Consider the following 14,516-nt stretch of genomic DNA (forward strand, 5'->3'; position numbering starts at 1 on the left):
CAAGCAGTCATTGGGCGGCAGGCAGGGAGACACCCTGGACAGGCCGCCAGGCCATCACAGGGTTATGAGTCAAATTGCACAATTCTTATTTTTGTTCCACACATGGCTTTTTGCTTCCTTTCCTTTTTGTCTCTCTTCTCAACATGGCTCTCACCTCTCTGATTTTCTCCACGGCGGTGGACAGGATGTATGATATAACCAGCCATTCCTGAACACTGGGCCAGTCCTCCATCTTCACCAGGACAGTATAAGAGAACAACATCAGGAAGGCTAAGTAGGATATCTAGAGCAGAGAAAGAAACACACATATGAAATGAAGAGAGAGAGAGAGCCAGAGAGAGAGAGAGAGAGAGAGAGAGAGAGAGAGAGAGAGAGAGAGAGAGAGAGAGAGAGACAGAGAGAGACAGAGAGAGAGACAGAGAGAGAGAGACAGGAAGAATGGGATCAATCCATACTGTATCCGATACAACAAAGCATCTTAACCAACAAGTTCAAGTTCTGCACAGCATGGCAGGTTTTGCTAGCAATGAAATGCTTAGGGATCAGTTCAACCTCAAAAAGCTCAAGAATATGACACAACAGATTATGCTAAAAAAAAATCTAAAAATTAACAGAAAAAAAAGTATAAAATTACAGTATTTACAGTCCTGCATGAGAAATAAAAAAAAACTAAAACAAGAAATAACTAAAAATTCACTGTGTTGACAGGCCAGAAAAAAATAAACTTAAATTTAAACTAAAATCACACATTAAAATCTCAAATTTAACAGTTGACATGGAAATGTACATACAGAGGCGTGTAATTGGAATGAATATGTCATAAGCATCTGTACATAGTGCAGGAACGGTATGGCAGCAAGTGAACGATGCAGAGTAAAGTGAAGCGTGTGCATCTTGTGGGAGAGAGAGAAAGAGAGAGAGAAATGTGTTTGTGTGTGCTAAAGTGTCCAGAGCCTATATGTTTAAGAGTCTTATGGCTTGTGGGGGAAAAGCTGTCCTTACACCGGTTGGTTCGGGCCCAGAGGCTCCGGTACCATTTGCTAGACGGTAACAGAGTAAACAGTTTGTGGCTGCGGTGCCCAACCACCCGCTGGGAGTTCTTCCAGGTGCAGGAAGACAGCCCAGCGGGTAGTTGGGCACCGCAGCCAACAACAACAGACTACAGTCTCACGTCCCACAGTCACACCATCAACATACTGACAGGAAAAGCATTGGTTACCAATATGAAAGTGTAAAATATTAACTGAATCTCGACTCAACCTACTGTGTGGAACCAGAACTTGACAACAGGAGTGGTGTAAAATTCATAGAGCCTCCTGTTCAAGGAGAAACACCGCGACGTCAAAGAGGAGACAGATTGTGATAGTCGTCCCAGACACCTGTCATGACGTGGCAAGCCTTGCTCTGTTTCCTCACTGCCCTAAAGTATATGAGTCCAGAGGAGAAGAGAAGAGAAAAGAAAAGAAAAGAGAATAAACACAATAACAGATTATTGTTTAAATCACTTGTCCAAGCCATTAGGATTTCACAATACCAATGCACTGATTTATCCTAGTCTCTTAATAGCGCCTCACAGTGTCCCCTCTTTCCTCATTGGTTTCCACTGACTTCACAGATTCGCGTCCAAAGAGCATTGCCTCATGGGACTGTGGTACATGGCACATCTCAGCCTTACTCTTAAACTCCAGTAGAAGGATAGCAGGGGGCAGCAGCAGGCTCAAGATGATCTAAAAAGGACATTAGATGAAAACACTGTCAAGCTTTGGGCGTCATGTACAGTAAGGTGTTTGTTCAGCTCGACTACTGTGCAGAAACCTAACTTTCAAAAATGTCAAACTTCCCTTTTTTTTTCATAACACCGGTATCCTGCACATATTCAAAATACTGGTGAACTCACAGAATTAAGTACGTTTGACAGAAACGACCTTTGGAAAGGATCCAGATCAGAACCAAATATAATTTTACATGAGAAGGAGATCTAAATATATCGTGAATTTGAAAAACCGGTGCTGATATTTCAGTTCACTTCTTACAGCACCTACCTTCAGAAAAGAGTTCTTTCTCATGTTGAGAGGGCCAGTCCAGAGATCGGTGAGCAGGGTCTGAGTGCAGGAATGTGAGACAAATGGTCTGTGACCTGAGGAAACAGCCATCTGCAAACAGGTGAAGTGGCTCCATACATCCATCTCTGAGGTCAGCAGTTTCATGGCCATCTGCTCGCTCTGTCGGAAAGCGTAGTCTAATACATCCACCGCCAGCTGTCCAAACTCGCTGAGGAACACAGAGATAAGGGCCGGGCATCATACTTACGCTGTCATACACATACCTGCACACAAAGCATCAACAGTAGATATAAAAACAGCGTTACACAGATAGATGTAATGACTTTATTATTTGAGTGGGGCATGAAAATAAACCCGGGAAGTCTTAACATGCTTTTTCTGATAACTTTGCATGTAAGTCTGATAACTTTCTGGATGAATTTTCTTTTAAATTGTCAACAAAAAATTCTCAGAAGATAAGGTTGACAATGTTATCACACCATTTTTCAACATCTCCAGATGGCTTATGGTGTAGATGCACACACACACACACACACACACTCACTTATTGTTTGCCCATCGAGTTCAATGAGGACTTCCATCTCTGTTAGCGGTGTGTCATTTAATGGCTGTGAAGTCCAATTCAGGAACCATGTTTTACTGCAGGTGGGGCATATGTACACAACGCTGGTGGGGAGGGTATTGGATTTGCGTTGCCTGCATGTTCCTTGTTGTCTGCTAGCTGGCCTCTCCTCCTCAAGACAACTGCAGCCCATGCTGGCAGGGCTGCTGCCAGGCGTTGCAGTCGGCAGCAACAACCATAACATTGCTATTCTATTGACACTATCAACTTCTTCTCTTTTTTTAGATTTTTGTTAGCAAACCCTACGCCTTAGCTTCCCGAAGGCAGCTGAGCCTTGTTTGATCCAGTTTTGTAATTCGTCATGAGTGTTGCAATCCTTAGGATCTTGAGAGGATACTGTATTTAAATGATGGAACTATTGTCATTGGGTGGTGTCCAGTGTTGAAGACAGGCATAGACACTACACCTTACATGAACATGTTGCGTGATGTGCCAGCCAATGCCCCACTGCCTTATGGTTAAGTCTGGGGAGACAGGGGTCCGCGGTGATGTAGCGGTCTAAGCATTGGCTTTGTGTCGATGCAGTTGCCCACTGGGGACCGGGGTTCGCGCCCCAGTCTCGTCAGATCCGACTATGGCCGGACTCGACGAAGCAGCAATAATTGGCAACGCTGTCTTCAGGAGGGGGGTGGAGTCGGCTTGTGTTCGTCATATGAATGCGTCTCTGTCGGAAAAAGCAGTGGTTCGGCCTGGATTTGCCTCGTCACGAAAGTGGCGAGGCGTCTCCTTCAAGACTGCCGGCTGGTGAGATGCAGTTGGCGAATGCATGCAGTACGAGGGTGGGTGTTTGAACTAAAATAGGGATCGATTGGCCACTAAATTGGGAGAAAAAAGGGAAAAATCAGAAGAAAAAAAAAAAAGTCTGGGAAGACAGAAACTAGAGGAGTGGACCCCGACAGAAAAAGCGGTGTGTTGACGGCACACTTTAGGTGGACAGTGGATCCAGCAGTCGCCTGAAGTTGGGGAAGATGCTGGTTGTCCTGGACTTGGCCCTTGCCAACAGAGCACACCTTCCTGCAGTGAAGCAGGGCCACTGGGGACTGCATACCCCCCCCCCCTTTGGCACTTAAAAATCTTTTGACCTTGGCAGGTGATATCTTTAACCTTGCTACAAGGCTGGTGGTGATGGGGTGTCTGGTGATGGGCCCCATAAGGAGCTAGAAGACAGCAGTGTGGTAGCAGTGCATTTCACATGCCCTACACACCCTGCACATCACCCCTCTGGGGACTACAGCAGCTCTGTGATCCTCTGCCAATTTGGCCTGAAGTCGCAGGACAGCCAGTTATCATGCACCACCACGAGAATGCCCGAAAGGAGTCTTGGTGAAGAGGTGGCTGTGCAATGGCAAGGGAAGCCTTGTGAGTGCACCACACACTTACAAGGCTGCTCCACTGTTCACCACATGGGTTAGCCAGCAGCAACAAGGTGTAAGTGAGCGGTTTGCAAGCAGGTAGAAAGTAAGAATGCAACTTTCCTCTAACTACTGCGCTACTAAACACACACATACACTAAGACACTAAGCATTTAACACAGCTAGACTAGAACAGATGAAGGTTTTTATGGCCCATATGGGAAACTGAGATCATTGCAGCGGCAAAGAACAAGGTACAGTTAATAATAGAATAAAGAATAGAAAGAACAACAAATAACAAAAAAAAAAACAAGAACAACAAATGAATAATTACTACAAAACAATAAATTTAGGATAAATGAAAACACAAAAATAAACAAACTTCTTCTTCTTCTTTCAGCTCGTTCCCTGTTTCTCAGGGGTCGCCACGGTGGATTTTACAGTTTCCATCGGTACCCTGTGAGGGCACAGCACCAATGGCGGCCATTGGTAACCCGGGCCTCAGCCGATCCCGTATGGAGCCTCGACTGATCTGGTATGGTCTTGTCAAGCCGCATAATGATTTGGCAAAACTTTACGTCGGATGCCCCTCCTGACACAACCACTAACCCTATGGACGGGGGCACAGGTAAAGCGCTGGATGCCACCCCAGTATTCATGGACTTGCGCCCATGCCTGTCGCTATAAAGATAAATAAATAAACGTATAGCATCTTAATCACGTTAGTGGAGAACTTCCATTAGATTGCGAGAACTTTTGCCATGTTGACAGCTGACAGATTCACGACCCCCCCTCCCGCCCCCCAAAAAGAGACCCAACATAAATACACTCACAGTGAATATGTTTTGAGCTGCTCTGCAACGTTGTCGTCCACGCTGCTCTGCCGTGCTTCACGAGCCATGGAGCGGTAGAGCTTACAGGCCACTGTGGCACGCGCCAACGCGCCCTCGCCATGCTGCCACAGGAACAACGCCATCTGCTGCCGTCGCTGCAGCACCGCCCACACGAAAAGGTCATCGAAGTCAAAGTGCACTTGCAGCAAGACATTAGCGAGGTCAGTGGTCAAGGTCGTTTTGACGGTTCCACGCGACGCACCGCTTTCCTTGATGGGGAAAAAGAATGGATTGGGCAGGCAAAAGGGCAAGAAAGCAGAACAGAAAATGGGGGGAAAGGCAAGGAGAAAACAAATGGTAGGAGGAAGAAGATGACAGACAGAAACGGGGTAGAGGGAAAGGTGAAGATGAGGACAAGAGAATGGGGGATTATACAGTGAGAAAAATGAAGTGACAAAATCTCGATAAACACAACTTTCAGAAATTCTACAAAGCCTCCTTCTTGTGTGTGCTTTCAGGGAGTTGAGTGTGAAAGAAGTCCCTGAAAAAAAAACCTCGTGTTTGTAGGGTTGAGCAGTTCTGAAGAAATGGAGGCGCTGGGGACTTCTGCTCCTCTTGGAATTTAATGGCAGTCCCCTCTGCCTTGTCATTGGGGATCCAGAACTGTGTTGACCACTTGCCTACAAAAAATGTGATGAATAGAGTAGTGAAGAAAAATAAATATAGCTGACAAAAAGGGCTAGCTAAAAAAAAAAAATGGATTACCAAACTGATAAATTGATTTGGTGTTTTACAAAAAACCCTGCTAAACCAAATGTGATTACTCTTGATGAGTATGTTAATGATATACCCTACTCACCCTGCCCTGGGCATGCAGGCGGCTGTAGGCCAGCCTGAAGTTTTTCTGTGTCACTGCGGTAAGCTCCTCCTATCAAGTACTCTATCAGTAAGCCCATGTCAATGAGAGATAGATGGTAACCTCGTGGCAGAGAGGCCTACACAGCAGACGCATACATGCACGAAATAAAAGAAAAATACACATATAAATACACGTCCAGCAAAAATATACGGCACATAAAACTGTCTTCGTGATATTCGAAGCAAATACCTGCATAAATCGAGATACGAAACACCACTGTAAAGTACACGTGAAAGAGGTACATTTTTAAATCTCATCATTACCACTAACCTGCTTCACGTCTTCAACAAGGTGGTGGAGGAAACTGTCTGCTAGTCCCTGTGGCAAAGAAAAATCATGTTAACAACCAACTGACTGATACTGTGGATGCCAACCAGCAACTATGGCGCCATCTACACAAACGCAACTTCCTGGTTGCTTTTGGAGGTGGTGAGATAAATGAATTTCCAAGAGACCAAACAATCACACGTAGTAAGTAGCTCATGGCTCATTGTTCGTCTTTTTTTAGAGGGACTTATTATCCCCGAGTTATTAATTATTAATCATGCTTTCCATACTCAGATGATAAAGGCAGTGAGGAAAAAGCCAAGTGGAAGAGGACCCATGACAAAGAGCTCTATGATCTCCAAAACGCCATAAAACAACTACTAGGAAAAGACTGAATAATCCTGAGCGAGAACCATAGTTCATTTTGCTTCACATTGCTCACATTGTTGTGTATTGCTGTTTCAGTAAAAGCCACAGCTAAAGAAACGGTGTCTCAAGAGGTGGTTACTGATATCCAAAAATGAAAATTTTTACTTCCTCTGTTTACACGGCAGAAAAAAAAAGCCAAGGGGAAACAAGGAGAGACTGGCACATGAAAGTAAATATAAGTACTGAGTGTTGAAAAGGCATTTAGGATTTTTGGTGAAATACACCAACCTAGCGAATAATTTAGCAGTTTTATTAAGTTTGTTGTGCAGTTATTGTTAGTGATTCAGTATATTTCTCTCTCCACTAAGTAATACATTCGTGTAGAAGGGTGCTTGTATGCATTTCTATATAGTAGTTCTACTCTGACAGGAAAGGTGAAAGGCATGCTGGGAATGGGGAAAAAAAAGAAGCCAAGTGAGACCCAACTTTGAAGTAAATAAAGAAGATAACAACCGTGTTATAGAGCATCTCAAGTCGATCCACGGTAAGGAAGTGGCCCATGGTCATGCCGTTGTCGATCAACAGCTTGACAAAGCCGACACGGTCCATCTGTAGAGCGTCCAACATAGCCTGCTCCAGAGATCCTACCTGGGCCCAGAAGAGGAAACTATAAGAACTACACACTTTAAAAGCAACTATCTGTAGTTAAAGAGAACACGGCCTTCTGTTGATTAGAACCATGTCAATATCACCTGCCAGTGTTGTCCATACACCAAGACATGTTTCTGAGCAATGTCCGCTCTGTCCCACGCCAACGCCATGCTCAGCTGCTCTGCGGGACTGGCCTTGGTGCCTGTTTTTCCACACAAAAATCCAGTCAGAGACAGCAAAAAAAAAAAAAAAAGAGTGATAATTAGACTTTAAGGGATACCCTTCATTCAAAAGTTTACAAAAACTGAAAAGTCATTATTCCTAGTTGCTATAGTTATGGCTATCACAACCAAAACGAAGGAAACAACAACCCTTGAGTGTAGTGGTCAAAATTGCTGAATCTGGTGTCTGTTGGTCTTCTGACTCCGAGTCAAAGATTGTGATCTAATGTTAAAAAGAAACACAGAATAAATCAGGTGTGTGTTCATAGACATACAAACTATAATGTGATATTGTCCCAGTTTTTTATAAGATGTAGAGAAGTCAAGACAAAATAAATTTGTTCACAACACGCACATTTCCAAAAAAAAGCTTTACTTACAGACTGTCTGTGAGCCATACACTCCTGGAGAAGACCATTGAGATGAGAAGCCTCTGGCCTCTCTACTCCGAACACATTTCCAATCCTAACAAGGAAGTCCTCTTGAATGTCAGGATCCAGCTGCCTAGAACAGATAATAAGTTTGTTTGTGACTGGTCTTTTCACCGTATATTCACCCAACTTCCCCTCAGGGATGAATAAAGTATTCTGATTCTGATATTTGTGACATACACCACCCAGCCAATTAGCCTGCTGGTCCTAATGAAGGCCAATGGCCACAAAAAATGGTGTAAAACATCCCTAGCGATATTAACTTGGGCCAAATCAGAAAAGTTTTGTCTGTCTGATCTAGGAGAACCAGCATACATACCTGTCCATAGCGGTTTGCTTATGTAGAAAGGCTAGCAGGTCAGCAGCTCTTCCTGATCCCTCAAAGACAAACACTGGCACAGGGGGAACACTACTAACATACTCCAATACTGTGGACACAACCACAGGGCCTCCCTCCACAACCACACACACCACTGGCACACCTTGGTTCAGTCCTAGGTGGAGGAGAGGAAAGGGAGGTGGTCAATCTGTCTCTCAATCTGTCACTTAGTCACTCTCTAACCCTACACAAACCAGACATTTCCCCATCACCCTTCGACCAAGAAAGAGTCATCCATGCACTGATTTCATCCAGTCTAGACTACTGTAACTCCCTCTACCTTGGCATTTCTCACACTTCCATTTCCCAACTACAATTAGTTCAAAGTGCTGCCGCCCGGTTATTAACAAGAGCCCAAAAAAATGAAATCACATCGCCCCTATTCTTGCATCCCTTCATTGGCTCCCCATTCATTTCAAAATCCTCCTCGCTGTATCTCTTCATGGTCTCGTCCCTCCCTACATTTCTGAGCTTCTCGCTCCCTACACCGCCACCAGGTCCCTCAGGTCCTCCCACTGGGGATTGTTGTTCATCCCTCATTCACGTCTAAAAAAGTGCAGGCGATAGAGTTTCTCTGTAGCGGCCCCTCGGCTCTGGAGCAGCCTGCCAGAGACCAATAGACAGGTCAAGTCTATTGAAATTTTTAAGACCCATTTTTATTCCTTTGCTTTTAAATTTTCTTAACCTGTTTTCATGTTTTAACTGGTTCTACTATCTTTTTGTTACCCCTATTAAACTCTTTTTTTTTTACCTTATCTGTTTGTACTGTCTTTGTGTACTAGGATAATTATGTGCCATTGGCATTTTAAAAGTGCTGTATAAATGAAATAAACTCTCTCTCTGACCCCAAACACACACTTACAGTGACACACCATCACGCACCCTCACACATTCATCAACATACTAGGGTGTATCCGCTGCAGTTGGATGTGTTTCTCCAACCTCCTTCTGAGGCCTTGCTGGCAGCCATGTTTTCCCAGAGTCCCATCATCCACCAACAGAAAGTGGGAGTGGAAACCATTAAGGCAGGCCCTTTTACTCAAGGGGTTCCCCAGCGGCTGATACGGTTTGAATACCTGAGCCGGAGCGAGGGAAACCAGTTTGAGAATTTAGAAGTAAAACATGAGCTACAAAGGAGGTGTCAAGAGAGCTTTTCGCTTAGTAAGTGTCAAACCGGGGAGGATTTGCCATCTTTTTCGACGTTCAATAAGATTTTACCACTCACATCTCTGCCGATAAGGTCAGCGTTGTTTTCAATCACTCCCCACGGGCTGATCCCCACTGTGTTTCTCTTTCTGAGGTTATGGCTCCCAAATCTTTTCACTGCGTCGCCCACATACTTGGACACACCTGCAGATGACGTAAAAAAAAAAAAAAAAGGTAGACGGCACGTTGATGTGAATAATATAGATTCAGACTAGATGTCAAACTCAAGCTCAGCCGTTTTCCATACAGTTCAGTTAAACGACGGTAAAAATGGCGTTGCTTTTGAAACAAACGCAAGCAATATTCCTTACCTCAAGTTGTAACAAGATGCAATGAAAAGACATCGCATGAGACTTTCACCAGTAAACGCGGCGGGAACCAATGGGACGATACCGTACAACATTATTTGCAGTAAAAAAAAAAACATTCAACACTCACCCTAGTTTGTCTCCTAGCTTATTGCATGCCTACAGGATCTACAACTCATACAATTCTGTCTCCAGTTGTGGTTATTTTTTACACTACTAAATGAACTGCAGCTTTGGTACTTTAGCACATTTACTGACAATGTGCAGTGTGTGCACAAAAACAATCCATAACCTAATCATAATAACCAATTAAAAGCAAATACCTTTAAAAAAAAACAACCCCCCCCCCTCCGAAGAAACCCATCAATCGTACAAACAGCAGTTTCCAACTCCTACCAATGTTAATTCCATCAGTGAGTATCCACGCCTCTGTGCTGAGGGCTGCGGTGACCAGTCCCTTGCTGAAGGCCTGCTTGACTTTAGGGGGGAGAGTGAAGTTCTCAGAGCCACCTTGGACAGTGATTAGCAGCTTGGGTTTCTCCATCTGCCACTCCCTTAGCATCAACTGGAGCAGCGCCTCTGGCTTTGAGTCTACTGCCACCCGGGCATACTAGAGAGGAAACACATATGGAGCTGTTTGAGACAGAGAGGATACTGGTTCAACCTCTTGTGCATCCTCAAAGCATTTCTCACGTATCGCTGTTCACAGAAAACACCCTTCTCTATATTCCTGATTACATGCTGACCCACAAAGCATATAATCGGACCGTGATTGTGCAACCACCAAAATGTAAACAAACATTTAATTCACCCTGGGCCAAACACTCACGTTCACTGAGAGAGGAAAGGAATTCCTTGTAGGAAATTAAATATTAAGAGTGCTCTATTCAGAGCCACATAAAGCCTCTACCGATTTACAGACCTTAGCCCTACAGGCACGTGCAGCGCTGTCCTGGAAGTCTATGGTCCCGTACGCATTGGTGGGACTAGCCTTGGTGTGGCACTCCACCGACCAATCCTCCTCCATCTCCTCCCCAGGCCCGGGACAGAAGGAAATGGGAGGAGATGAACCTCCCAACGAGTGTTCCCCCATCAGGAGGCCGCAACAGCATCTGCAAAAGGTGGAGCAAGGTGGTTAAATGGGAGGGGAAATGGAGAGGTGGAGACAATAGAAGTCAGGAGCGCACTGACTTCAAATATTGTGTCGTAGACTGCACAAAAAAAATGGAAAATTCGCAACCTATACAATAACCATATAAAAATTTAGTTGACTTTGTCAGTTTTACTAATGAATTTATTGTTTTTCTCTGTACATCAGTTGATGTAAAGGGATGTAAAGATGCGCTATCTCACATACACTATCTCAAAATTACTCAATTCTCACGCTAATCGAGAGTTAGGTGCTTGAGGTTATGACGTATTCTCCAAAAATGTACTGGCTACGATAAACTGAATAAAGAAAATCCAGATCACAAATATTCATTGGTTACAATTTTGAAAATGCTCGTACTCGGGAACATAGACGAAGTGTCACACAAACGAACACACACAAGTCATACCTGATTAGATTCTGGCATACTTGACATACTGGGACACATCTGCAACAAACAGTCAGTAAATTAGAAACCAGAAACTAAACACACTATCGTTTTTCCCTGGAAGGATCAGCAGAACGTATGACTTTTCTTTTTTTCAAAACAACCATGTGGCTACACACTGCTGTGAGTGTAATACCTGATACCGTTCCACAAAACAACCATATCTATTTCAATATTTGATCCGACATTGTGAACAAATTTTAGATAAGCCATTTACTCTCCAGTTTACCTGTGCATATCCCGGGAGGAAGGGATGAACTTCACACATTCTCTTTTGAGGAGTGTTTCCTCAATCCAAGATCTACGTGACTGCAAGGAAGGGGGGGGGGGAGAAAAAGAACAAACAATTATAGCTGACACACATCAGGAAGCAAAATCCTTCCAAATAAAAGTCTCAAAACCACGTTCTGTCAAATAATCAGTCCATTTTATCCCTTGAGAAAATATTAGTGACCTTCTCAGTCAGGCTCATGGCAGACATGTTATGCCGTACACTGAATCACATCACACTATTGTTAACCTCCAGAGTCTGGATACACAAGCAACAGTGGGTCACTCCCAGTCAAAGAAATCTGGACTGTTTTGTTCCCACATTGTGAAAAACACCGACGGGATGTGAGGCACAAGAGTCAAAGTGATTCAGCTTGGCACAGCTTGGTCCTTTCTTTGGCTTCCTTTAGTCTGTCAGGGTTGTGCTCTTGTATCTATTTCCCCAGCCGGTCACAAGGGCTCCACTGTATAAAGCGTGGTAGGAAACATACACACATCCCTTTTCCTGATATGTGTACACAAAAAAACAAGGGTTGTCGCACTCCCTCGCTGGGTTAGCCGGTGCCAGAATCGAGACAAGAATCACAGAAGGAGACTACGCGGTTCAGACCCTACCGCAAAGTTTGTTTAGGCCTCTCTTATGGGCAATAAATGTCATTTATCATACTTCACTGTGAGAACTTTATTATCATAACTGATTACATACTGTGTGTACACACACACACACACACACACACACACACACACACACACACACACACACACACACACACGTGGGTTTGTGTATGTTAATGTTTGAGTTCTTGCTTATCTAAATCTGCTGACAATTATTAGTGTGTATTTGCAAAAACTATAATGTATAACCTACAAAAGGAAGATAAGATAGTTTATGAAACAAGAAAGTCAATTTTATTTGTATAGCCCATTATGACAAATTACAAATTTGCCTCAGTGGGCTCTACAAAATGAAGAAAAAAAAGACACCCTTAGCATGTAGTTGCGTGTGTGTGTGTGTGTGTGGTTGAGGTTATTAGAAAGGACACTGATACTAACTATAATCTGTAGTTACACCAAAACGTTGTTTATTTGCAATATGCGTACAAATAATGACATTTCAATGGGTTCCAACTCAAACACTCATAGTTCAAGTCTTGTCAAATAAATATGCAAGAGCGTCAAATTACAATTAATGGCATTTCGACAGGCCCCACATGTACAACATTACTTCATATTTCTTTAAACACTTGCTAGGATAAACGGAGACTCTCAGTGCGGTCGACTGGCTAATACAGTATAATACTACACTGTGATTTTCCCGTTGAGACAAGACCGTTTAAAAAAAAAAAAGTTACACAGAAATCACTTTCAAATTCATTAATTTTACTGTACATTGGCAACACAATGGTGATGGTTTAGCCGAAACCCACGTGGCGCTGGAGGGAGTAGTTCTGTGGCTAAAGACACCAAGGCCTGTATTAGATTCCCATTATACACTACTTAATAAAACTAAAACAGAACACTTACCATTGGTGTGAGGATACGTCAGTTAAAACACATATCCATGTGAACCCGGTGTGTCGCCCTGCAGGTAACCCGAATCATCTTCTACTCCCTTTATCGGCTAGTCCAAAGGTCAAGCAGATTCTTTCCAAGACGCCTTGAGCGCACGCACCCCCCCCCCCCACACACACACACAGCTCCCATCAGTCATACTCACCACTGTTTTCTTTACTTTCATTTCTCTTGCGCTTACTGAGAGGGAAGATGTGAGGAGCGAGTCGTGGTTATGTAATGGCGGTGGTCGGCCGGATGGTCAGGACGATTTCATTTTATGAATTGTGTCTATGCGCAGTGTATCTTTAACATTGTTCCTTAGCGCGGGGAGGAGGGGGCTGGGAGGCCAGCCCCCTCTAGTGGTGGGTGCAGCCCCCCCCCCAATAGCAGCAGGTGGCTGTATAACATCTTAAGAGTCAGTATGCCTAACTTTTCCTAATGTACAAATGCAAAAAAAAAGTTTATTTTAAAAAGTGGGCTAGGGCTACGTGGGATGTATATTTCTAATAATAAAGTGAGTAAACACTCCATTCCAAATCTGCTACATGCGCCTTACAAACAAAACAATGACATCATTCACTATGACTGTCGACGGTTCTGCACTGGGGGAGCACAATGGCTGATAGGACTGGTAATGTTAGATTTAAATTGCGTTTTAATGATGTGGCGTTCATGTTGTGGTTGTTCTTGTGTTGTTGATTTGGGGGTCGTTACCAGCGCCAAGGCCGAATTAACCCACCAGGGGGCCCCAGGCACGCACGTCCATTGCCCCCCCCCCCCGCCCGCCCCGTCAGATAGGCTATGCAAACAATACTGAACATTGTTAAATGTAAAACTAATGCAAATACCCAACATAGTAGTCAATGCGATGCCAATGTGCATGGGATTTGGATGGCGACTACAAAGTACAACACAATTTTGAATCATAAAACATTTATACATACGGTCAAGTCTATTGAACTTTTTAAGACCCATTTTTATTCCTTTGCTTTTAAATTTTCTTAACCTGTTTTCATGTTTTAACTGGTTCTACTAAAGCAAATAGTGGGAGCGTCTGATTCAGCCAAGAGAGGGTGGCATCTAGTGGAATTCTTGGGGGAGAGGAATCAGAAGGATCCGAGGTCTGGCCCAACAATATCTCTCCCATTATTGTTGAGCCCCCCCCCCCCTTTTGCTGAGCGTAAGGGACAAGTGGAGAGGAAATGGCCGGTCTGACCACAATACAGACAGCTCCGGGTGCTTAACCGGCGTTGCCTTTCCTCTGGGGTGAGTTTAGCTCGGCCTAACTGCATAGGCTCGGACTCTGGAACAGACAGATAGACGGTGGAGAAGAACGAGGTATGGTGTTAGGAGAGGCTATCTTACCCGTTCTCTCCCTCCAACGCTCCCTAAGGCGGTTGTCCACCCTGATAGCTAGGTCAATAAGCCGATCGAGTCCGTCAGGCTCTCCCCGGGATGCCAACTCGTCCTTTA

General features: G+C 44.1%; 1 protein-coding gene across 1 annotated transcript in view; it reads right to left on the minus strand.

Moving 5' to 3' along the window:
• Positions 1–13,329, minus strand: part of trpm6 (transient receptor potential cation channel, subfamily M, member 6) — a 32,031-nt gene extending 18,702 nt beyond the window's left edge. The window contains 21 exon segments of the mRNA XM_056296797.1: positions 155–283; positions 1,265–1,420; positions 1,575–1,727; positions 2,043–2,271; positions 4,871–5,139; positions 5,425–5,550; positions 5,730–5,781; positions 5,783–5,865; positions 6,060–6,107; positions 6,939–7,073; positions 7,178–7,278; positions 7,448–7,520; positions 7,678–7,801; positions 8,048–8,222; positions 9,012–9,183; positions 9,333–9,457; positions 10,018–10,231; positions 10,544–10,733; positions 11,181–11,219; positions 11,449–11,528; positions 13,207–13,329. Of these exon segments, the coding sequence (XP_056152772.1) occupies positions 155–283; positions 1,265–1,420; positions 1,575–1,727; positions 2,043–2,271; positions 4,871–5,139; positions 5,425–5,550; positions 5,730–5,781; positions 5,783–5,865; positions 6,060–6,107; positions 6,939–7,073; positions 7,178–7,278; positions 7,448–7,520; positions 7,678–7,801; positions 8,048–8,222; positions 9,012–9,183; positions 9,333–9,457; positions 10,018–10,231; positions 10,544–10,733; positions 11,181–11,219; positions 11,449–11,528; positions 13,207–13,227 (2,694 nt within the window). The 5' untranslated portion in view covers positions 13,228–13,329.
• Between the last annotated feature and the right edge of the window lie 1,187 nt (positions 13,330–14,516).

Source organism: Lampris incognitus, chromosome 1 (genome assembly GCF_029633865.1).
Source record: "Lampris incognitus isolate fLamInc1 chromosome 1, fLamInc1.hap2, whole genome shotgun sequence".
In the NCBI taxonomy this organism is placed as follows: Eukaryota; Metazoa; Chordata; class Actinopteri; order Lampriformes; family Lampridae; genus Lampris; species Lampris incognitus.